The sequence below is a fragment of the Phyllostomus discolor genome, chromosome 5, assembly GCF_004126475.2.
Source record: "Phyllostomus discolor isolate MPI-MPIP mPhyDis1 chromosome 5, mPhyDis1.pri.v3, whole genome shotgun sequence".
In the NCBI taxonomy this organism is placed as follows: domain Eukaryota; kingdom Metazoa; phylum Chordata; class Mammalia; order Chiroptera; family Phyllostomidae; genus Phyllostomus; species Phyllostomus discolor.
Window position 1 is genome coordinate 6050273 of NC_040907.2, and position 22995 is coordinate 6073267.

The 22995-nt window shown below is 67.4% G+C and overlaps 1 protein-coding gene across 1 annotated transcript in view; it reads right to left on the reverse strand.

The window, feature by feature from the left end:
* Positions 1-22995, reverse strand: part of CASZ1 (castor zinc finger 1) — a 55755-nt gene that overhangs the window by 2019 nt on the left and 30741 nt on the right. The window contains 16 exon segments of the mRNA XM_028512587.2: positions 1-1041; positions 3708-3849; positions 3951-4102; positions 5748-5919; positions 6909-7107; positions 8619-8957; positions 9826-9948; positions 10077-10231; positions 11543-11606; positions 11866-12001; positions 14392-15245; positions 15512-15684; positions 16674-16838; positions 17609-17699; positions 19296-19364; positions 20627-21461. Coding sequence (XP_028368388.2) covers positions 1-1041; positions 3708-3849; positions 3951-4102; positions 5748-5919; positions 6909-7107; positions 8619-8957; positions 9826-9948; positions 10077-10231; positions 11543-11606; positions 11866-12001; positions 14392-15245; positions 15512-15684; positions 16674-16838; positions 17609-17699; positions 19296-19364; positions 20627-21461 — 4710 coding nt within the window.

Consider the following 22995-nt stretch of genomic DNA (forward strand, 5'->3'; position numbering starts at 1 on the left):
GCCCGGCCTCCGACAGCGACTCCTCCGAGTCGGTGCGCAGGTCCTCGTCGTCCTCCTCCTCGTCGTCCTCGTCCTCCTCCTCGTCGTCCTCGTCGTCCTCGTCGTCGTCCTCGTCGTCCTCCGCCTCCTCCTCGTTCAGCTCCAGCTCCTCCTCCTCGTCCTCCTGCGACGACTCCCCGGCCGCGGGGCTGGGGCCGAGCGCGGGCGCGGGCGCGGCGGGGCCCTCGCGGGGCGCCGGGCCGTCGGGCGGCGCAGGTTCGCCCGCGTCGCCCAGCCCCAGGCCCAGGCCGGCGGCAGCCGTCTGCAGGAAGAGCAGGGAGCCCCCAGGCTCGGTGCCCAGCGACAGCGAGCTGTCCAGGCCGCCGGCCGGGCCGGGCGCGGGGCCCTCGGAGCCGGGCTCGCCTCGCTCCTGCTTCTCGTGCTTGCGCTTGTGCGAGTCCATCTGGGACATGCCCACGACCGTGTGGCGGCAGCCCGGGTACGTGCAGTGGAAGTGCGAGCACTTGAGCTTGTACTTGCAGTCCGGCACGGCGCAGTCGGCGCTCGAGCTGAACTGGCAGAAGCCGGCCGCGCTGATCACGTCCTGCTTGCCGTGGTGCTTGCGGTGCGCCGTGACCTTGGTGCTGTCGGTGCAGCGGAAGCGGCAGCGCAGGCAGTGGAAGTGCGTGCTGGTGCCTGAGAACGGGCAGTCGGCGAAGTGGCAGCTGAGCGAGGCCTTGAAGCGCTTGAAGTCGTCCAGCACAAGGTTGTCCACGCGGTCGTGGTGCTGCGCGTGCTTGTACATGTGCGTGCGCCCGCAGAACTTGTAGCCGCAGTTCTCGCGCGTGCAGTGGTAGTGGGTGACCTTGAGCGAGAACTGGCAGGCCGCATCCTTGCAGTCCTCGTAGAGGTCGAAGCGCCGGAAGCCCTCCAGCATCATGCCCTCGTCCAGCATCTTGCGCGAGGAGGCCGTCTTGCGCCGCTTCCCGAAGGGGGACATGTCCTCAATGATCCAGAAGCGCTTCTTGGCCCCCGAGGCTGTGGGCATGGAGATGGTGTTCCCTGGGGAGGGGAGGGGAGGGGAGGGGAGGGGAGGGGAGGTCAGCGTCCCTGCGGGCACCACCCCCAGGGTCCCACCCGGGCAGGGCCCCCGAAACCGGCACAGTGGGCAGAGAGCAGCCTTTAGGGGCGAGGACTCCTCTCTCCGTGGCTGGGGGGGTCTCTTCCACGCCACCCCTCCCCCACCGCCCCAGAGCAGCCAGGGAGCCCGGGCTTCCCCGGGCATGAGCCATGTCTGCGGGACCACCACGTGGGCGTCTGCCCTGGGGGCGGGGCCGGCAGCTCTGGGGGATGTGGCTGCCGCTTCCTGGCCAGTCTGGTTGGGGAGTGGGGACGCGGCCCGGTGCTGATTGAAGCTGGAGGGGGATGTCGGTCGGCAGGGTGCAATTACCCAGGTTGGACGGGGGCCAGGACGCCGTCACCAGCCGACTCCTCGTGAGGGACAGGCCGGCTCCTTCTCCCGCCCACTAACCCGTTTCCCTGGGGCCGCCTGTCTGCATGGGGGACCAGCCTACTCGCAAGTGGGGTGCCGGGCCCCGGGCCCCGAGGGGCTGTTTGGGGCTGTAACTCCTTGCCCCAAGGAGCACCGACTTCTCCATGGTGCCAGAAGCTTCTTTAAGGTCTTGGTGGGGTTCTCTACCCTCACTGAGCTGGGAGAGGCAGCTCTGAGCAGGAGCCGGGACAGGGCAGGGGCTCAGGCAGTGGGTGGGGGGCCCGTCTGTGCCCACCTTCCTGCCCCAACTGCTCCCTAGGACCCAGGATGCCCTGTGGCCAGGGCTGACCCCTCAGTGGTTGTGCTTCTGCACAGACAGGGGGGCCAGCATCCACGGTAACCCCCTGCTGCCCTGTCCATTTGGGGCCTGTCACCCACCATTAGCAGGTGAAGAGCAACCAGGGACTGCAATGGAGGGGGGGTGCTCCCCGGCAGGAGGCAAGGGAGGGCCTGGGGCCTGCAGATGCAGGCAGGTGAAGAGTGGCTGCTTTGGGTCTGAGGTCGCAGGGCTCCAGCTGGTTATGCCAGCAACAGAGCTTTCTGGGGGCTTCGTCCCACATGGGGGACCCCCCGCCCTGCTCTCTGCCCCACCCCTAGGCCTGGTACTCGGGCAGGCTGCGAGGCAAGAGCGAGTGGAGGGAGAGGCAGAGCCGGGGGACGACCACACAAGGGGACAGGGTGGGGCAGGTCCCATCCGTGGGGAGCAGCGGACGCGGGATGGGCCGGGAGGTGCCCCCGCCACGGAGCACAGCAGGGCAGGGCCGAGACCCTGCCTCTTCCTGCTTTGGCTGCAGGGCTGGGGCTTCAGGCTGGTGCCAGGACCCTCTGAACCCCGGCCATCCCAGGCACCAGCAACCTCCCCAAGACCACCGTCCGCCTCCCTGGTGCCGGGTCCCAGGCGAACTCCCAGGAGCAGGAGGGGCAGGCTCTGCCCAGCCGCAGGCATCTCGGGGCGGGGCCGGCACAGCCATTATCAGGGCTGTGGGCAGTTTCTGAGACGGGTCAGAGCCCAGGGAGCCCTGGCGGCGCTGCTCCGCCATGCTCCGGTGCGGGGCAGCCTCGGGGCGGAGCAGAGCCCAGGTGACAGTGGTGCTGCTCTTCAAGGCGCCGAGGGCGGGCGGCCCCGTCCTTGGCCCCGCAGGCCCCAGAAGAGGGTCCGGTCCTGGACCCCGGCCTCAGGGGCTGGCCCGGGTGACAGACACTGGCGAGGAGGCACGTGTGCGTTACCTGCAGCGTCCTGAACTAGGGGGACGTCACTTTTTACTGGAGTTGGAGTGGCAGTGACGGGCGGGAAGCTGGGCGGGCTGCTGAGGGGGCGGGCCAGGCCCCGGGCGGCTCCGAGAGCGGCACTGAGCAGAGAGTATGAGAGACAGGGTGGAGAGAAGAGGCAGGGGAGGGCGGGGAGGGGCGCCCGGAGCACGGCCGGGGAGAAGGGCGGGGTCAGGGGGGGCAGTGGAGCCACGCGGGCAGCCTGGTCGCCGGCGGCAGCAGGAGGAGGAAGAGGAGGAGGAGGAGGAGCCGGGCAGCCTGGAGAGGGTGGAAAAAAGCAGAAACAAAACAAAACAAAACAAAGAGGAAACAAACAAAAAAGAACCAAAATGAGAAACCCAATGGTAGAAGCAAGTATGACGTGAAAATACGTGGACAGATGAGGAGCAGAGAGGTGCCACAGAGAAGAGAGGGGAGGAGGTGGCGGAGACAGAACGGGAGGGGAGGCGGGGCACGGAGAGGCCGTGGGCTCGGCGAGGGCCTGTGGCAGAGCCCTGCCCGGGTGGGACCCTGCTCTAGGGCCCAGGGACCCTGCTGGGGACAGTGGCGCAAGGACCAGAAGAGGTGCCAGGGCTGGGAGGGGCAGGCGCGTGCCTCGGCCCCTGGGCATTCGTAGGTCCCGCTCACTGGCTGGGGGCTCTCCCGGAAGCTAACACGGAGGAGGGCAGAGCGCTGGGGGGAGGTGGGCAGGGTGCAGGCCTCAGTGACCCACGGCCCAGACCAGCTGGCTCTGCCGCACACTGGCCTGACTTTCTCTGAGGCCACTCGGCCATGACCCTCCTGTCCCAAAACGGGCTCAGCAGCAGTGCTGGCCTTGGGGGCAAGAGCCTGGCCCTGCCGGGAGCTCCCGGGCCCCCCTGCCCCTTCCTGGCCTGCCCCGCGCCCGGCCCCCCGGCTGCCCACTCACCTGCCGCGGTGCTCTCGTTGCCCACGGGGGTGCTGGAGCAGCTCCGGTCCATGGTGGACGACTCAGAGGACACGGCGCCCGGGCTGCAGCCGGTGTAGTCCATGTACTCGTCCGTCTCCGTGTCCATCAGGCTCGGGGGGGCCTGAAAGGAGGCGGGGGCCTCAGGAGGCTGGGCTGGCGGCTGCGCTGCAACGCCCGCCCTCGGGAAGCGGGAGTGGGGTCCCGGGTGGGCCGGGCTCTCACCTGGGAGGTGGGCACCCGGTCGAAGTTCTTCCCCAGCATCCGCCGCATGTGCTTCCGGGCGTGGGAGGTCATCTGGTGCTTGAGCAGGAAGGAGAACTGGCAGCCCTCCCGGATGCAGTGGAAGTGGCTGTTCACCTGGTTGTACTTGCAGCCTGCGGACACAGCCCGCTCGGCCGTGAGCCCCCGCTGGCCCGGGCTCCGGACGCCCGCCGCGCGCCAGGCACCGCTCTGGGTGTGGGGGAGTGCGGCCGCAAGGCGGGCGGCTCTGGGGATAGGGCTCTTCCCCGGGGGTGGCATTCCTACGAGGAGGGTGCGTACCCCAGCCCTCCGGCCTAGCAGAGGGATGCCTGACGATGACAGGCGGACCCCCATCCCCTGCCCCAAACACTGAGGGGCCCACGGGATCCACGGTAAGGGACCCTAATGACCTGTGTCCCCTGGGTCAGCCACCTCCCAGCACGCCGCCTGCCTCCTCATCTCCGCTGGGGGGCCACAGGCCAGCTGGCCCCCCGCCCTAGCCCCTCCCACCTCCGCCCCGGCTTTGCGCTGCGCTGGCTGAGAACAAGCGCACAGGCGGGACTGAAGCAGTGTCAGCGAAGGGCAGGTGAAGGCCTGTCTGTTGCCATGGCGCCCGCGCGGGCCCGGTGTCTGGTGTCGTCCCCAGCTCCGTCTGGGCCAGCCAGCACCCACAACACCCCCAGCTGAGTAAACAACAGCCACTGCAGAATACCCCGACACCCGTAAACTGAGCCCAGGAATAGCACAGGCCACCGTGTGTTGACATCTGTTGCCACGGTGACCAACCCTCTCTCAGGTCGTGAATTCTTTCTGAATGATACTTGAAGGAGAGGTGTGTGCCCTCTCTTTTCTGCCAGTTGGCTTTGGGCATCTCAGCCTTCCCCGGTGGAAGGGCTAGTGGGCAGCAGGCTGCGTGCCCCCCTCCCTGTGCTCCCAAAGACCCTACTGCTGCCACTGCCCGGGCCACTACGGGGCTGGCCTACAGGGCCGGAGTCTCCGCCCAGCCTGCCCCCTCGGGCAGACCTGTGCCCCACGCTGGCAGGCTCCATGCTGATCGGGAGGCTCTGTCCTGGGGCGAGATGGCACCTCTGCCCTCTGCCCTTTGCCTGCAGGTCCTGCAGCCCCTACCTGCGGGCACCCCCAAGGGCAGGCTCTGGGGGCTCTGTGCCCACGCTCGGTGGGGGGGGGGGCAGTTTCCCTGCAGGGGGCCCAACTCTCCCCAGCAGAGTCACCTCGGGGCACCTGCCGCCCATCCGGGCTCCTGCCAGCCCCACAGCCCCTTCCTCCCGGTCACCCCGAGTCAGAGGTGCTCTGGGCTTAGCCCGCCATGAACCTGCTCGTGCCTCAAAGTCCCCGGCACTGAGCACAGGGCTGGCCACAGCGGATGCAACGAGAAACCTCAGCTGCTGCTGCTACCACCCCCGAGGCCCGAATGCACCAGCGGACACCCCTGGAGCACCTTGGACAAGCCGGGGAAGCCACAGGCGCCAACCCCAGCACAGGGAGCTCCTCTTGAGAACAGGGGGAGAGAGAACCAAGTCCGGGCCTTCTCCCCGGGGTGGGTGCAGCGCCCCGAGTCACGCACGAGCGCCCCTTTTCACGGGCTCGCGGGCTGTGACTGTTTTCCCAGCTTGGCAGCGCGGGCCTGTGACACTTCTCACCCAACGGGGACCCGGTGTGCAGTGGCAGGCGGTGCAGCCACCCAGGCCACCGGGGCCCCAGGGGCCAGAGCCGCAGCCCTGCCGCCGCCCGCAAGTCCCTGCCCCCAGCCCCTGGTACCTAGCCGGCCGCACTCCTCGCGCTTGGTGAAGTACTTGAACCCGTTGGCCGCCCGCCGCTCGGCCTTCTCGTGCTTCTTTATGTGCCACGGCAGCTTGGTGGTGATGTTGGTCACGAAGTAGCAGCCGGCCCGCAGGCAGTGGTAGTGCCCGCGCATCCGGAACTCGCAGTGCTGCGGGGGTGGGGGGGGAATGGGGGGTCAGGGCCACAGGCAGATTCCGGGAGCTCCCACCTGGCCCAGGCCTCCAGGCTGCGGCGGGGCCCTGGCGTATGGGTTCTTCCACGCTCAGAGCCAGGGAACACAGTCAACACAGTCAGGTGAAGACCTTTCACACGTTAAAAGGCAGTGTGTGCCTGGCTGGCGTAGCTCAGTGGATTGAGCGCGGGCTGTGAACCAAAGTGTCGCAGGTTCGATTCCCAGTCAGGGCACGTGCCTGGGTTGCTAGGCCATGACCCCCAGCAACCGCACATTGATGTTTCTCTCTGTCTCTCTTTCTCCTTCCCTTCCCTCTCTAAAAAATAAATAATAAAATCTTAAAAAAAAGGCAGTATGTCCCTTTTGTCGCTTGATGACAACATCCCACCTGTGTTACTGCCATCCGCCTCTAAGCCATACCCAGAGCAGACATCACTAATCTATCCTCGCTCTTCTCTGTGTGCCCAGACCCGGGGCAGACATCACTAATCTATCCCCGCTCCTCTGTGTGTGCCCAGACCTGGGTCCAGACCCCTCCGCGTGCCCACCACAAAGCGGGGCAGGCCTTTCCGCTGAAGCCGCGCTGCCCTTCCTGTCCGGGGCACAGACACCTCAGTCTCTCTCTGTGTGTCCCCTGTCCCTATTTTAACACCTGGGCCTTCGGGGAGAGGGAGCCTCACGGGTTCCAGGAGGCGATCGATGCCAAGGGCCCAGCGGGGCTGCCCGGCCCGGGGTCACCAGTGAGGGTCCGGGGGGGAACGGCAGCCGTCCCCCACTGAGCCCCAACCCCCGAGCCCCGGCCCCGGTTCTCCAGGGGCAGACGGCGCCCCTCCCAGCGTCTGGAGGAGGCCAGCTCAAAGCGAGCCGGCAGAGGCACCCCGTTTCTCCCCTCCCCGCCCCTGCTCCCCTGCCCCGCCCCCGCCTCCCCGCGCGCTGGCTGGCTGGCTGGCTGGCTGGGCGCTGACCTGGCTGGGGCAGAGACACTGCAGCGAGTAGTAGGCGAACTGGTCGCGCACGTTCCCCAGGTGGTTGTTGGGGTTGATGTGGTCCAGGCAGTGGGACTCGGCCTTGCCCGAGGTCTTGCAGACGTACTTGCAGTTCCCGAAGAGGCAGTGGAAGTGGAACTTGCTGGCGTACTTGCAGTCCGTCGCCAGGCAGGGGTCGCTGCAAGGAAACCACAGCCCAGAAGGTCACTGGCATTCCCGGCGCCCTCCCCGCCGACGTCCCGACATCTGCTCCCTGACATTTGCTCGGGTCGGGGCTCTGCCCTCCAAGGCCCTGGCGCTGCAGCCTGCAGCCGAGAGCCAGGGTCCCTGGGCCGCCCTCCCGCTCCACGGGACGGTTCAGCCCGGGCAGACTACAGATCCCAGAGTGCATTCCTGCCTTCTTTTTGGAGCTCAGAGGGTGCACCAGGGACTACAGTGTGTGGGCTGCCCGGAGCATTGCATGCTGGGACACGTAGTTTCCACGGCCACACCCCAGGATTAGAGATAAGGATGCCTGCCGTCACTTCTCGTGTGTGGGAATGAGGGATGCTGCTGCCAGCCCTGGCGGGAGGCCAGTGACGCCCAGCTGCCATGGTGCAGGGGTGGGCCTGGACATGGCTGGCTGATGGGGTGTTGGAGGGCGGGGAGCCCCACCAGGGCGCTGGGCTACCCCGAGGCCCGGGCCAGTGGGCAACGGTGCCTGGTGTCAGGTCCTGCTGAGGCACACAACTGCCGGGGCTCCCAGGGCCATCTCGGGGGTCGGGGTACCCACCCACTCACAGAACCGCACAACCAGCCGAGTGGTGGGGCCGGCGGGGCAGGAGGAGGGCTGGGCCCAGCCCCTGCCCCAGAGCCTGGCCCCCGGGGCTGCAGACAGGCACGCAGGGCACAGCACTCCAGCCGCCTGTCCCGGCTGTGCACACGGCTGCCCCCGCACGGGGCCCTGTGGGGGCTCTGACCAGGTCTGGCAAACTAAGCGGGCGGCCACTCCAGGGGGCGGGGGAGGGAAGGGGGGAGGGGGGAGGGGGGAAGGGGGAGGAATGCGGGCCCCGCCCCAGGTGCTCAGACAGGGAGGACAGCTGCCACTCAGGCGGTGTGTGTTCACATCCAATTTATTACTTTTATTGAGACCAGGAAGCCGCACACAGAATGATACAGAGTCACCGTTCTCGCCGCCGCAGGTAGCCGCCACCACCGAGTGTGCAAGGTCCCTTCCGCCCCTGAGCGCTCAGGCCACTGTGCAGGTGGCCGTGGGCCTGGAGGGGGCACCCCCCCTCCCTCCAACGCTTGCCTGGGCTTGGCCTGCAGAGACTCGGCCACGCGTGTGAGCCCCGGAGGAGACCAACAGGGTGGCCTGGGGGGAGACGCAGCCTTCCTTGCAGGCCTTCGGGTGAGGACCCCCACCCCCTGGCCCACCCACGTCAGTCCTTGCAGCGTCACCACTGGCCCTCTGTAACAGTGGCCACTGCCTCCGCAGTCCCCTCCCACCCGGGCCACCTGCTCTGGGGACAGGCAGTGAGGTCAGAGCAGCAGCATCTTTGGCTAGAAGGACACGGCCTCATGGAAACGTCCTCACAGGCTGAGGACGGCCAGGGCTGACCTCGGGCTGGGGAGCAGCGACTCCTGGCTAGCACCTACTCCCGGGACGCGCGGGGGGACACGAGACTCCCGGCTCATCGAGGGACTCACTTCTCCTGGAACTGGAGGAATCCGGGTTTGACCTGGGGCTTGGCATTCTCTAGAGAGGTCGTTGCCAAGGGCGAAGTGGGCAGGTGAGGCACGGACGCTGGAATCTGAGGCATCTGCGGGATGGTGGAAGCCAGCTGCTTCCAGGCGAGCAGGGTGGGGGTGGAGGGCACCGCGGCCAGGCTGGGGGTCGGCCCCTCCAGGGAGGACACCGTGGCCGTGGTGATGGGAGGCGCCGGAGGGGACGTGGGGGCCAAGGAAGGTTTGGTCTCGGCGGCCGAGGCCGGGAAGGAAGCCTCCGAGTTCCCTTTCACGGCTCCTCCCTCCGTCCGGAAGTGGAAGCTGCAGGAGGCAGAATGGGGTGTCTCAGGCAGGGAGTGGGGGGACCCTGAACGGGCCAGCCCTGCCCTGCCTCAGAAGCCCAGGGGGCCCCGCCTCACCCCAGGGCCAGTGCCCACTAGCAGGGAAGGACTGACAACGGTGTCCTCCAACCTTGAACTTGGCTCAGCCCTAATGACTCCTTCCTGCCTGTGACCTGCCTGAAGTGTCTATCCCTAGCTCCCCCCTACTCAGAGGGGGAGGGGGACAGCAGACCCTGGCTGACCAAGCCCATCGGTCCGGAATCCGCTCTGAAGTGTAACGGTTGGTCTCCGTGTCGGGGGGCGGCTCCCCTGCAGACCGGCAGTTGGGGCCGCCCGGCAGGGAGCCTGACCCCGGGGCTCGGGAGCAGTGGACATGCACTTTAAATGTTTCTGATTTCTGAGTTCAGTTCCAACAGGGGCTGGGCCTGCCGCTTTGCAGCTCAAGGGGTTTACCCATGTCCTTATTTTTAGGTCACGGGGAATCCACACCCACACAATGTTCTGGCCTGAGAAGGCCTTCTCCAGGGGTCCCCGCCAGGGCCAGAGCTGGGTCTCTGCAGCCGGCGGGCTCTGCGGGGACCGCGGCGGAGGGGCTGAGGCTGGCCGGGCCGGGCATGCTCATCGGGCCTGCTGCGGGCTGAGCAGGAGGGAGGACCCGGGAGCCTGCCCGTGCCCGGGCAGCCCCTTCGGAGAAGCCAGCTCAGCTTCTGGGTGGGGGGGAACGAGCACGGGTCTGGCGTGGAAGGCAGGGGGCGGCCTGTGCAGCCCCGGCCCCGCCCAGCCTGGAGCCCAGCGTGGATAAAGGAGGCCGGGTCTGACGGGCCCCCCTTCGGAGGACCCCAACTCACTTGGCGTGCTTGACGGCCCCGTCCAGGGTGCTGAAAAGCGCGCCGCACTCCTCCACGGCGCAGTGGAAGTGGGCCTTGTGCAGGAAGTCACACTGGGCGTCACAGAAGTCCTTGGTGCCGAACCTGGCCGGAGGGGACGGCTGGTCAGGGGAGGCTCCCGGGCTCTGGCGGGGCCGGGGTGGTGTGGGGCGGCCCCCAGGCCGGGGGGCACGGCCCCGCCCTCCCGCCCGCGCCGCCAGCCAGCCCCTCACCTGCGGAGGTACACCTTCCAGGGCTCGGACAGTTTCTCCTGCGCCAGCGCCTTGGCGGCCTTGCCGGGGAAGGGCGAGGACTCGGCGGCGGGGCTCCCCTCCGCTTCCGTCTTGATGTTCAACAGGCTGCCGTGGTTGGGGCTGCCCTGAGTCATCTGCGGGGAGCACAGGGGCCATGCTGAGGGCTGGGGCACCTCGGGGCACACAGCCGGCTGCATGGGGAGCAGCCGCAGCTCTGGGCCACTTGGGCCGCTCCCACCGGACCAGAGCACAGCAGTGCCGGTGGCAGCGAGGACCAGAGGCCGGGCCCTGTGAGGCTCCGGCTGTGGAAGAGCCCCGTGCGTCCGTGCGGAAGCTGCCCGGCCCCGTGCCTCGGCCAGGGCTCCTGCCCGCACCCCCAGCGCTGCTAGGAGCCAGCGCTCAAGCTGAGGCTGAGACTCGGGGCGCCCTCCGGCCCAGCTTCCCCCAGACTGCATGGCTCCCTGGTTATTTTCCTGCCAGGTTTTCAAAAGAAGTGCAGGAGGAGGAGGGGTGGGGGGAACCCCTGTGAATTCCTCGAGAACAAGAGAAGGCACACAAAGGAGGAGCAGGGCGGGAGGGAGGGAGGCTCCTGGGGTCGGAGAGAGGCAGCTGGGAGCTGCTGGGCGAGCGGAGGGGGTGGGATGGGGGTCCGGGCAGTGGCCGGACCAAGGCTCCCACAGGAGGGAGAGAGAGGGCACAGGGGCAGGACCTAAAAAGGAGAAAGGAGAGCAGGCAGCCAGCAGGAAGGAGAAGGAAGGAACAGGGGCCAGGTGTGGGGCATGGGGCAGAGGTCAGAGGGCCGAGGGCAGAGGGCAGCGGGAGGCTCCTCCCCAGCTGGGGGGCCCCACAGTGTCCGGCCCAGGCCCGGCTCCCTCCTCAACCGTCACTAGTGTTCAGTAACCAAATTAATCTTGCTGTAGTCAAATTGATCATGTGAGGGGCGAAATATATTTGAGATGATGTATAATTCACAAAGACCCTGCATTATTTAAAATAAATATTCCGGAGCGACCTCTGCGGAAGGCGTCCGAGACCATTACTCAACCTGAAAAGTGGAAATGGATGCTTTGCCCCCACTTCGGTCCCCCTCCCCCATCCCGTTTCAAACAAAAATACACATATATAAAACAAATAAGTAAATAACATCAATAACTAGCGGCGAAAGAAGTTTGAGGGCTCCGGAAGGCTCCGGGAGCCCCTCCGTCTGAACGGAAGAAAGGGTGTCAGCGGCTGGGATATATTTCTTCAGCCAGTTCATTAAATTAATTTGTAAGCAGTGGCTCTGAAATTATATCCGATGAAAAATGGCCTCAAAATTTAAATGGTACAAACTCATCTTATTAGAGGCAAAACATTAAAAAACAAACACATCCCCCCCCACCCCCCAGCACGACTTTAATTTCTCTGGGTGGGGGGACGGGAGGCGTGTGATGGATGGTTCTTACCTTATTCATAAGCGAGGATAAAAGAGATGAATTTGCAGGGACTGCGTGGCCATTTGATTCATTGCTGGAACACACAAACCAAGGGGCTCGCGCTCAGACGTGTGTGCGAGAGACGGAGCCTGGAGCCTCGTCCCCGCCGGCCTGGCCCGGCCCACCCCAGCCCGGGGCTCCGGCCAGGCTGCAGCCCCTGCCTGGGCACGGGGCGACCCCTTGCCAGGAGGGCATGGCCCCTATCCCCCGTGGGGTCTGGCTCCTGCGGGTGCTGTGCCCGGGGCCCCCCCCCCGGCAGGGGCGTGGGGCGGGGAGACCCCATGCGGCCTCACCTGGGCTCCTTCACGGTCAGGTCCACGCTGCGGTCCTGCGAGGCCTCCAGGGGCCCTGGGGTGCCCGAGCTCTCCCCGGGCTCCTGCTTCAGTGGGGCCGGGGCAAACCTGGCTGGACTGGCCTGCTGCCCATTTCCTGCGGGGCGGGGGGCGCGGGGGGGAGATGTCGTTAGAGGGGACGAGGGCTTCGTGTTGGGCGCAGACCGGAACCCCCTGGGGGGCGGGCAGCGGGCCGGGGGGAGGGGAGGGGGGCAGCTGGGGCCCCTGGGGAGCCCTGGCTGCTGGTCAGCGCTTCTCCCCACTGACATGATCGCCTGTGACGCTCACCCCCGCGTGGCAATTCTTCAAGTGATAATTATGGCAAAATTATGTCAAAGTTGTCCGGGCTCAGGGCCTCCTGGATGAGCAGGGCGGGAGGCCGGGGAGGGGGCCGGGCCGGGCGTGGGGGCCCTTCATTCTCCCCACCGACTGTCACAGTCAATTTGTGGGGCTGCCGCTTAGGCTTTTATTAAAGACTCTGTTAACGCTGAGGCAAAGTGGCAGATCTAGACTGGGAGCGGCGCCCCCTCCCCGGGTCCCCGTCCCACCGTTGCCGGGGCGACGGCCCTGCCTTCCACTGAGCATGCCTAGGAGGGGCATCTGCTGGGTCAGGGCTATGGGAGCTGACAGCCAATCAGAGCGGTTCAAACTATGTGACCTCGCCGTCAAGCTGTCCAGGACGGGGATGTGAGGCTGGGCTGGACGGGGGGTCAGGGGGGAGCCATCATCGGGCCGTGGGCCAGGGGGAGAGGCCGGAGCAGGACGGGCAGAGGAAGTCGCTGACGGGAACGTGTCCACCCAGCGTCTCCCCGCAATCCCCAGGTGACTGAAATATTAATCTGCCCCTGGGCGCTGCAGCTGACAGAAAGCTGCTTCATGGACGGCAAGTGGCATTTTATTAAAAAGTACAGGAAAACGAGTCCTCTTCCTCTTCGCCTGACCTTTCTTTTTGGGAAAGGAGGTTTTTCTACTAAAAAGGAAGTCCTTGGCAGTCTGAGCCCAGGGTGGCCTGGGGGGGGCCCCACCCCCCGCCCGCAGACCCCCACCCCCCGCCCGCAGACCCCTGGCCAGAAGGGCATGGCCCCCGGCCATCCCGAGGACCCTCCCAGGAACGGAAGGTGGGAGTCTCGGAGCTGCCGGCTGACTGGAGAGGCCTGGTGGGGACAGGGCCGTCTTCTGAATTCCGAGTGTTCGAGTTCCGGCAGCTCCCCACCCAGAGTCAACGCCCAAGGTCCCCACGGACAGAGGACCCGGCCACCCGGCCAAGCCCTGGCAGCCCTCCAGGAGGTCCAGGCCACTGTGACCCTCAGTCCTGGCCAGTCTCAAGACGGTCTCTCGGGGAAGCCGGGCGCAGGCGCCCAGGAACCGGACCGCCGAGGTCCAGGTCGCTGCTTCGCCCCCTTTTAGCCACGAGCCTGGAAACCGACTGTCCCCCACTGCTCCACCAGCTCCTCAACACGGACTTTTGTCCGGCGCTTGCCCGCCACACCCCGCGCCCTCTGGGCACCCGGCCCCCAGCAAGACCGGTGGGTGCTGAATGGGTGAATGAATGAATGAATGAAGTGAGCCGGGTCCCAGACCTGAGGACCCGCCTAATGCTAATTACCTGGAGGCGGGGGGAGGCGAGAGGATCCAGGTAAACAGAAAAGCCAAAACAAAAGCCACACAAAACAAAAACCCCAGAGGAAAAAGGCAGAAACGATTTTAAAAGAGCAGAAAACACGAGAAATGGCGGGGACCGCCCCTCATGGCGAGCCGGCGGGGGGGGGGGGGGGGGGGGCAGAGATGGGACCGGCTCCACAGCCCCCACACGGGAGCCGATGGCGGGGCCCAAATGAAAGAAACTCCAGGTGTGCCTCGGTCCAGGAGGCTCCTCAGTCACACCCGCCATATTTACCCCCCCCAGACGCGTGGGACCCACGGCTGCCAGGCCGGACGGCGCAGGCCGGACAGGGAATGGAGCACGCCCGTTGCCGCGGAGAGCTCTACTGGCCGGGGTGGGCGGAGGGGCCGTCCAGGCAGGAATCTCCCTGAGTGTTCCTGAAGTGTCGCCCCCCTTGCACCACCGCCCCGGGCTGGACTCACGCTCCCCCCCCCACGTCACCGGGAGGAAGCCCCAGGGAAACCTGGGGCTCTGGGGCGGCCCCCATCAGGGGCTGTGCTTGTGCCTCTGACTCAGCAGTGTGAGAAGACCGGGGTGCGGGCGTGCACAGCCAGGCCACGGGGTCAGGATCATTGTCCCCGCGTCCCAGGCGAGGCGGCAGAAGGGAGAGCTGCCTGGGGCGGGAAGTCAGAATGGGGAGCCCTCACAGGAAATGAACAGTGGGGAGGCCGAGCCGGGGCAGAGCGAGGGCTGGAGGGGCAGAGGACTGGGGTAAGAGGCCTCTGCCAAACACGACCCCCACCCTGCCCTGCGCCCCAGGGCCAGGGAGCGGCGCCTGGGGTCTGGGAGGTGCTTGCTTCCTGGGCAGGGCCCCGCCTGCTCACCTGGATCAAAGGTGGCAGACGGCTTGAGCGCGGCCGCGGCCAGCCTGGCCATCATGGGCGAGATGAGGCCCTTGCTGGCGGAGATCCTCTCCATGATGGAGGCGGGGGGCACCGAGACAGAGGCGGCGGCGGGGCCTGAGTCACCACCGGCTCCCGAGGCGGCCAGAGCGGGTGTGTCGGGGGTCGCCGAGGCCACTGCCCCTGACGACATGGCGGCCATGAGGCCGGGGGTGCCCACAGGCAGGGAGGTGCTCCCGCGGCCCGGGAGAGTGGAGAAGTAGGGTGCCGCGGTGGGCAGGCCCGAGTTGGAGAGGGCCAGCGCCAGGGGGATGGAGCCGGGCAGGCCCTGGGACAGCAGCCCCGAGATCTTGCTGTTGGGAGGCTTGGCGGTGGCGCTGGGCACGGCCTCGGCGGCGGTGGCGGCCGAGGCGGCGGCCAGGGAGGCGGAGGACTGCTGGCTGGTGGGGGAGGCGCTGAGGCTGGAGTTCTTGCTGCTCAGGGCAGAGAAGTCCACCAGGTCGTCGTTGCTGGACTCCTCGTGCTCCGTGTCCTTGGCGCCCAGCAGCGCGGGCGGCAGCCCCAGCACGCCCGAGGCGGCGCGGACGTGCCGGCGCTCGTGCTTGCGCTTGTGCGAGGTCATCTGGCTGGTGGAGGTGAAGGTGAAGCCGCAGCCGGCGCGGATGCAGTGGAAGTGGTTGGTGGCCTTGCTGTAGACGCAGCCCTCGTACTTGCACTCCTCGTACTTGTAGAACTTCTTGAAGCCGTCCTTGGCGTAGGCGTCGTCTTTGATGTGGTAGCTCTTGTGCTTCTCGATGTCGCACTTGTTCTTGAAGGTGAAGGTGCAGCCGGGGCGCCTGGGGGGGGCGGCGGGAGCCTGTCACGGGCGGGGCCTAGCGGGGCCGGCAGGCGGCCCTGCTCCGCTCCCGCCAGGGCCCAGGAGGTCCGGGCCTCCCGTGGGAGACGCGGCAGGACACGGAGACGGAGCCTCTGAGCAGCCCTCCGCTCCTGGCCCGGCTCCCTTGCGGGTGCAGGGCCCCAGCTGTCCCCTGGGCCTGGTTCCCGGCCTCCTGTCCCCCGCCCCCAGGCCGGCGAGCCTCCCCGGCACCCCCCACCCCGTTACCTGCAGTGGAAGTGGGTGGTCTTCTGCCCGTAGAACTGGCAGTCGGCCGTGCCGCAGTCCTCGGTGGCTCGGAAGCGCTGGAAGCCGTCGTTGATGAGCTGGGTGTTCTTCTTGTGGAAGTTCTCGTGCGTCATCACGTCCGACGTGCTCGTGTACACCTTGTTACAGCCCACCTGCAGGGGCCAGGGTGGCCGTCAGGGGGAGGGCGGCCAGGCCCACCTGGGCCGAGGTCAGCGGGGCTGTCCTGACGGATGCAGCCGGGGCCTGGGGGCGTGGGACCACTGACCTCCCTGCTCGGGGGCGCTCCCGCACCTGTGCGTGCCCAGCTGGGGAGACCAAGACGCTCCACTAGGAGCCACGGGAGAAAACCTCTAACCACCACCCGGGCCTGGCCCTGCCGGGGCTGAGGGTCAGCCTGTGCTCAGGGACCCAGGGCAGCCCCCTCCCACAGGACGTGGTTTCGGGGTCCCCATCTACGGCTCTGCCTCTACAGCCCCCAGGGGGTAGGCAGGGCTGCACCCTGGGGCCTGGCAGTCACCTTTAGCCCGGGGACTCGCTGAGCGGATGGCTCCTGGCACCGGGCTCCCCCCCCACCCCAGCGGGGCCCAGGCAGGCGATGTGTGGCCATATTGAGTAAAAACCGGCGGAATCCGCACGCTTGCGCAGGCCGGGCCGTGCCAGCGTCTGCACCATCTCAGAGCCCGCCGAGCAAGCCCCCCTCCCCGCCGGGCCCAGGTTGTCCCCCGGAGCCCATAACAACCCCGGCAAATACCGGGGCGGGGCGGGGGGGGGGGGGAGGCACGGCGGCTGCCGTTCGCAGCCCTAAGTCGCTCCCCCTGGACCTGACACCTTGAAAAAGCCCAGACTCCGCGTGGCATTAAAACAAAGAATTAAACAAAAACCTCCTCAGGAACCATTTGCAACGCTGCTCTTGGTGTTAAAGCCTGAAAAATGTCGGTCTGTGTAAACAGCCCGCTGAGCTTCGCCCGCACCAAGTATGGCCACGGGGGAGGCCCCACCCTGGCCCCCCAGCCACTGCCCGCTGTCCTCCCCGTCCTGGGCCTGGGCCTGGGCTGGGAGAAGGCCCCCCCCCCCCCGCCCCGGGCAGGGGCAGGGGCGGGGCGGGGAGCGCAGCCCCTCGGCGGGGGCGGGCGGCGGGCACCTGCATGCAGTGGTAGTGGGTGCTCTTCCCGTTGAGGTGGCAGCCGTGGTAGTAGACGCTGCAGTCGTCCAGCGGGCTGAAGCGCATGAAGCCGTGCTGCAGGGAGTTGTCCCGCTTCTTGTGCATGTTGTAGTGCCGGATCACGTCCTGCTTGCTCGTGAACCGCTGCGGGGGAGGGCCGGGTTGGCGGCGGCCGGGCCTGTCCCCCCGGGGGCCGAGCGTGCCCAGCCCCCCGCCCCGGGCCCTCCGGTCCCCTGGGAATAACCCCCTGCCGGGGGTCAGGGCAGCTGGGGTTGCCCCAGAGCTGCCAGCACACCGGACCTTGCAGGGAACATCTCCAAAGGTTCCAGAAACACAGGCTCTTCCCTGACCTCCCCCCAGGCTCCCAACGGCCCTGCCCAGGAGCAGAGCCGCTGAACCGGACGGAGCCTTTAAGGGCACTCTGACGGTGACCCCTCCTCTAGCCTCGTGCCCCCCCTGTGGGCTACGCCAGCCAGGTCCCCGGGCGAGACAGGGAGCGGCCCCTGTGGGGCCTGCCTCCCGCCCATCACTTCCATGTGCCCTGCACGCGCCAGCAGGCAGCTTTGAACGCGAGTGACCGTGCACCTCAACTCCCACGTTATGTCACCTCCACCCGGCGGGGCAGCGCTGCCGGCCCCCTGTGGACGCGGGGAAGGTGGACAGGACGAGGTGCCTGGGCTGTGGGGCATGGCCCAGGGTGCAGGGCAGACTCGAGGGATGGGACCTTGAATCGGCACCACCGGGATGCGGGTGGCGCTGGTCCCTGCCAGAGGCCTTGCGGGCAGGAACCTGGGAGTGTGGACAGGCTGGTGGTCTCCCTGAGCTCAGGTCACGAGCACACGTCCGGCTTCTGGGGGGCCCCTGCGCTGCCGGGCTGCCGGGCGGGGGCGGCCGTGCTGGCGGGGGGACCTCACCTGGTAGTTGCACTCGGGGTCGAGGCAGTGGTAGTGCTCGCGGTACTGGTAGGCACAGTGGATGTGGCCGCAGTGCTGGCTGCCCGAGAACCTGCGGACAGGGGCAGGCTCAGACCTCACCGGGCGTCAGTCCCGGGAGCACCCTCCGGGGGCCTTGGCCCACGCAGGCGAGCACGGTCCATGCTGCGCCCCAGAGAAGCGCTCCGGGCCCCATGTGGGGGCGGGGTGTGTGTGCGGGGGGGGGGGGGGCCGAGGGGGTGTGCCGGGGTGACGTGGTGGAGGCCCCAGAAGGCCAGGACAAGTGACCGAGCCCGTCAGGGAGCCTAGGGCCGTCGAGCTGCAGGCCCATCGCACCTGCCCTGGGAGCTGAGTACCGGGTAAGGCCCAGGGCCTGGCCCCACGCGGGGAGGGAGGGAGACGCTGGGGCCGGCCAAAGGTCACAGCAGAGAGACCCGGCGGGGATGGGCAGAGACGGTGAGGGCAGGAGCCCCGAGGTGGCCCAGCCGCCTTCCGCGGAGCTGCTGCCCGCCCACCCGCCCACCCAGCCCTGGGCCAGGTGCCGGGGACCCCGGCTGAGCCGGCCCGGGGCTCTGCGGCCGAGCGATGCCAGAGGGCTCCCTCTGTCCTGGGCTTTCCTGACACGTGAAACAGTGCAGAGCTATGAATTTTTAAAGGGCAGCATCTGCTTGGTTTTCCGAGGCGGGGAGTTCGCTCTCCAGCCAACTCTGCAGCCAGGAGCTCCGGCCGCCTGGCCGCTGCCCGCCTCCCAGAGAGCCCTCGCCTTCCCCGGCCCCGATGCTGTGGGTCGCGGTTCTCAGGGCCTCGGGACGGGCCCCGGGGAGGGCCTGCCGTGGCGACTGGGGAGGCGTGGTGGGTGCAGCCCGCCTTCCCGGCCAGCAAGGCGTCGGGCTGGGGGGCAGAGTGAGGAAAACCCCCTCACCAGAAACCCCCTGGTAAAGGGGGGGGAGCCACTTGCAAATAAATATTTAAGCTGAAGCTGCCAAAAAGGCCATCTGCGGAGGCGCTGATAATAATGATAATAATAATAATAATAAAGAGCAAAACTGGAAAGACAGAGGAGGACAGGGAGGCGGAGACACGGAGGGACGAAGAACCGGGGGCATCAGCAGAAAGACAGCTGCCAGGGCGCGACCCCCGCCACGTGCCGCCGTGCCCGGCGGTGCAAAGGCAGCTGGGGGCCTGCTGTGGGGGCGTCTGTCCGGGTGAAGGTCCTTCACCTGCCCATCCTGCCGCCTTGGGGACGCAAAGGGGCAGGTCTGGGGTCAGGTGCAGAGGGTCAAGGTGCAGAGGGTCAAGGCCTGGCCCCGGGGCCCCGGAGGCCACCTCTCCTCCTTATTCCGGCCAGTTCCACAGCAGCCCACAGCCACCCAGGGCCCCGTGGGGGCTGTGGAGGGGGCCCTGCACTCTGGGCCCCTGCGGGTCCCTGTCCTGCCTGGTGTACCAGCTGCCTAGGACTGGCCGCCCTGACACAGCCAGGGGCCGGGGCCTCGGAAACAGGGGGAGGGTGGGCCCTCAGGGCAGTGTGGGGCAGGAGTGTGTGGGGAGGGGGGCAGCCGGCACCTTGGCACGGGTGGTCGGACGGAAGTAGGGTCCCACGGCCCCCAGGCATTCCTGGAGCCCCCCCACCTCGCCTCTCTCCACGGCAGGCTCCTCCCCCGGGGCCTACCTGGCAATATATTTCTGGTAAATGTTTACATCTTCGGTGACAGCTGGTTTATCTGTGGGCAATCCGTTCCTGGCGAGAGACACACAGGGCACAGCCGATTAGCGGACGGGGGTGGCCTCACGCCCCGGGAGCAGCTGGGGGGCAGCTCCCTGCCCTGGGGCCCTGGCCCTCCTTTCCCTGGCCCAGCAGCGTTTGGGGGCAAGTGCTCTGGCTGCCGTCTGGCACAGATTCCACGAGCCGAGCTCCAGCAAGGATCTTGAGCCGGCAGGGCTGCACGGCTCCCAGCATCTGGGCACGGGCCCGGTCTGGCCGGCCCGGGGAGCGGGGGCCTGACCCCCTCCGCACACTGGGAGCCGGGGAGCTGCTGGCTGAGGAGGGGCGCTGGGTGTCACTGGGGAGTGCGTTGGGGAGGGGCAAGGGCAGGTGGGTGCTGGGAAAAGCCTCCTGCACGGCAGAGGGCGGCTCCCTGGCTGGGTCTGTCCCCGGGTTGGTGGCCTGTCTCCGGGTTTGGGGGAGAGGGGCTCATTCAGCCCCACCAGGTCTGCGAGCATCGTTTTACTGCCACCTACGGGGGCGATTTTCAACCAGTTCCATCCCACGGTGCACACGAACTGATTACTAACACTCTGTGGCACACCAAAAACATGTATCTTTTGCTGATCTGAGAAGAACATAGGTGTAATTTTAATTCCCTCACACCGATGGCTATTGCTGTGTTGGCTGTTGCCATTTTTTTTATTTGGCACGCTGGGGGAAAAGGGGTCAGTGGCCCTCAGTGTCAGGCGTTGCGTATTCTAAAAACTCCTGGGGCGCACCGACCGGAAATCGCTGGCCTGGGGGTTTGCGCCGAGTGGCCCAGCCCCACCCCAGCCTCTACCTTCTCTTGCTGCCTTCCCCGCAGCCCAGGCACTGGACCCGGGAGCCACGGCCACCGGCTCGGACTCCTGAACCCCCAACCTGGAGCAGAGCTTTCCCAGCCACCCACAGCCTGGCCCTGGTGGCGGCAGGCGGCAGGGAAAGCCCATCTCAGGCAGACGGGGTGGCATCGGTCTGTGGCCCGTGTGTTAGCCTGTGAGCACACGCATGGACATACCCAGTGTGTGCGGCAGATGCACAGGGTGCAAGGCCACCCACTGGGTGTGAGAGGTCACACAGGCAGAGGGACAAGGCTGGGTGTGCATGGGCACACATGTGAGTGGAAGCCCACGTGGGAGAACCTGAGCGTGTGTGGGTGTGTGCACATGGTGTGCGTGTGTGTCCACAAACGTGAGCTGTGCAGGCAGGGTCTGCACTGAGGGGGAGGGGGAGGGGGAGGGCGGGGCGGGCCTTACTTGACAGTGGAAACGGTCCCCGTGGTGATGGAGTCTGTTTTGGAGAAGGCCGACTTCAGGTACTCGGGGGCGCTGAAGGGCAGGGAGGCGGGCGGCTCGGGCCCCGGGCCGGCGGCGCTGGGGGCGCTGGGCACGCTGGCCAGGGGAGCGGGCGCCAGGCTGGGGGCGGGCGGAGCCTTGGCGGGGCCCGGCTTCTGGATGGCCCGGACGTCGTACTTGGAGGGGCGGCCCACCTTGCCGGTCTTGAAGGCGATGGCGCCGCCCATGTCGGGGCTGCCCTCGCCGGGCTTGAAGAGGTGCAGGTACTTGACGTTCTCCAGGTCGTACTTGGACGGCTTCTTGTAGGTGCTCCCGTTCTGGGGCCGCAGGTGCTCGCCCGTCTTCAGTTTCTGGATGAAGAAGTCGTACTTGGAGGCGCGGGCCGCCAGGCCCTGCATGGGGACGCCGCCGTGCGAGGGCAGCGGCAGGATGGTGGCCTTGGTCTCCAGGTGCGCCGTGGTGCCAGGCAGCCGCAGGCCGGGCAGGGGGCCCAGCGCCTCCTTGCCGGCCCGGTCCTCCGCCTTGGCGCCGTGCGCCGGCCAGGACAGCTGCTCGCCCGCCTTCAGCTTCCGGATGTACTCCTCGTACTTGGAGAAGCGCGCCCGCTTGCTCAGGGCGTCCTCCGCCGGGGGCAGCGTGGAGGAGGCGGCCGCCTCGGCTGTGGGGCCCGCGCGCAGCTTCTCGAAGCTGATCTTCCGGGCCAGCTCGTCTCGCGTGTTCTGGTCGTCGTAGCCGAACATGCCGAGGAACTCGGTCATGGTGGTGGCCGCGTAGTCCCGCAGGGACGAGGCCTCTCCTAGGGCAGGGAGGGCGGGCGGTCACTTCCGGGAGGTGGGGGCAGGCCGGGGAGCCCCCCACGTGCGTGAGCCGGGAGCCCCCACCGCAGCGAGGGGGGAGGAGGGGGAGGGCCCCCCGGGTGGGGAGGGGGCGGAGCGGGACATGATCTATGGACATTTGGCTCACTTGTTAGGTTTTACGACTCTTAAATTAATTTGTTTAAAAAAAAAGTAATTAATACTGGGGTAAAATAAAACGAGTTCATCAATGCCAGGAAAATCAATTTCCTAAATGTTCTGGCCGATGGCTTTTCAGTACATTAAACAAAGTTTCATAAATGTCTCCGCTCTCGCGCTTTGGCCTAATATGAAGGAGAAGTCGTTTTACTGGAAGGGAGGCCAGAGCCCAGCCTGCCTCCAGGGGCGGGGGTGACGCCGGGGCCGGGGGACAGGTGGGGACGCGGGCCTGTGGCGGGGTGGGCGCGCAGGAGCCCAGGGGTGAGGGAGCCGCTGTGGGTGGGGCTGGGGGCCTGGCTGGGCCTGCCTGGAGGACCCCCGAGGTCCCCACAAGTGACACACAGGCGCCTTATCCCTGGGAGGACCTGTCCTCCGGCCCCAGAGCCCCAGGTCACTAAGGGTCCCAGACAGTGGGCCCAGGGGGCAGAGATCCCGCCGCCGTGCTCGCCTGGACTTGCTCGGGACCCCCGCCGCAGCCCAGATCTCCGGGCCCTTCCACCCTCTGGTTGCCCTCCGGTCACTGGTGCTCGTGCCCAGTGGAGCAGCCAGCCCGGCCTGCCCAGGGCAGCGGCCCGAGTGCGGCCAGCCCCCTGCCCATCCGAGTGCACACGTGTGCTCACACTCTCCACCGAGCTCACCTCCCGCTGCCGCCCCCACCCTGCCGATGATGCACGCGCCCCGCCCAGACCCCCCGCCCAGCTCCCCGAGACTCGTCTCAAGGGGGCCGGAGGCAGGACAGCCCGATGCTCCCCGGGCTTTTCTCTGGGGCCCCGCCTTCCACGCATGGCTGTCCACCCCAGCAGGTGGGCGACTCCCGAGCATGCACGAGGCACGGTCCCTTGCACCAAACGCCGGCGGAACGCCTGCCCTGGGCTGCGTCCTGAAGCGGGGATGGGTGTGCAGGCGGGGAAGGTGTGGCCAAAGAAGGGGGGAGAGGCGTGGGACTCAGGCAGGGGAGCAGGTCGGGGGTGGCGGGTCTCCTCCCCATCCCACCCCAACCTGCCAGGGCTGGGGTTCTGAGACCACACCTGGAGGCGGTCTCCAGACGAGGCAGGAGAGGAAACCCAGCAGGTTGTGGAGAGGGGCTCCGGGCTCCTGGGGGTCGGGGGGGAGCCATCCTGGGAGGGCTGGGGCCCCAGGAGGCGAGGAAAGGACAGTCCTGGGCAGCACCTGGCCCCTGAGGCGGGCAGAGCGACTCGGAGAGCGGACAGACAGCTGTTCCTTTGGGGCGGGGGTGGGGCCGTGGCCTGGAGGCCGCTGTCCTGACCTTAAGCGTGTGGGGCCGAGGCTCCACCTGGGAGGGGTGGGCTCTCCCTG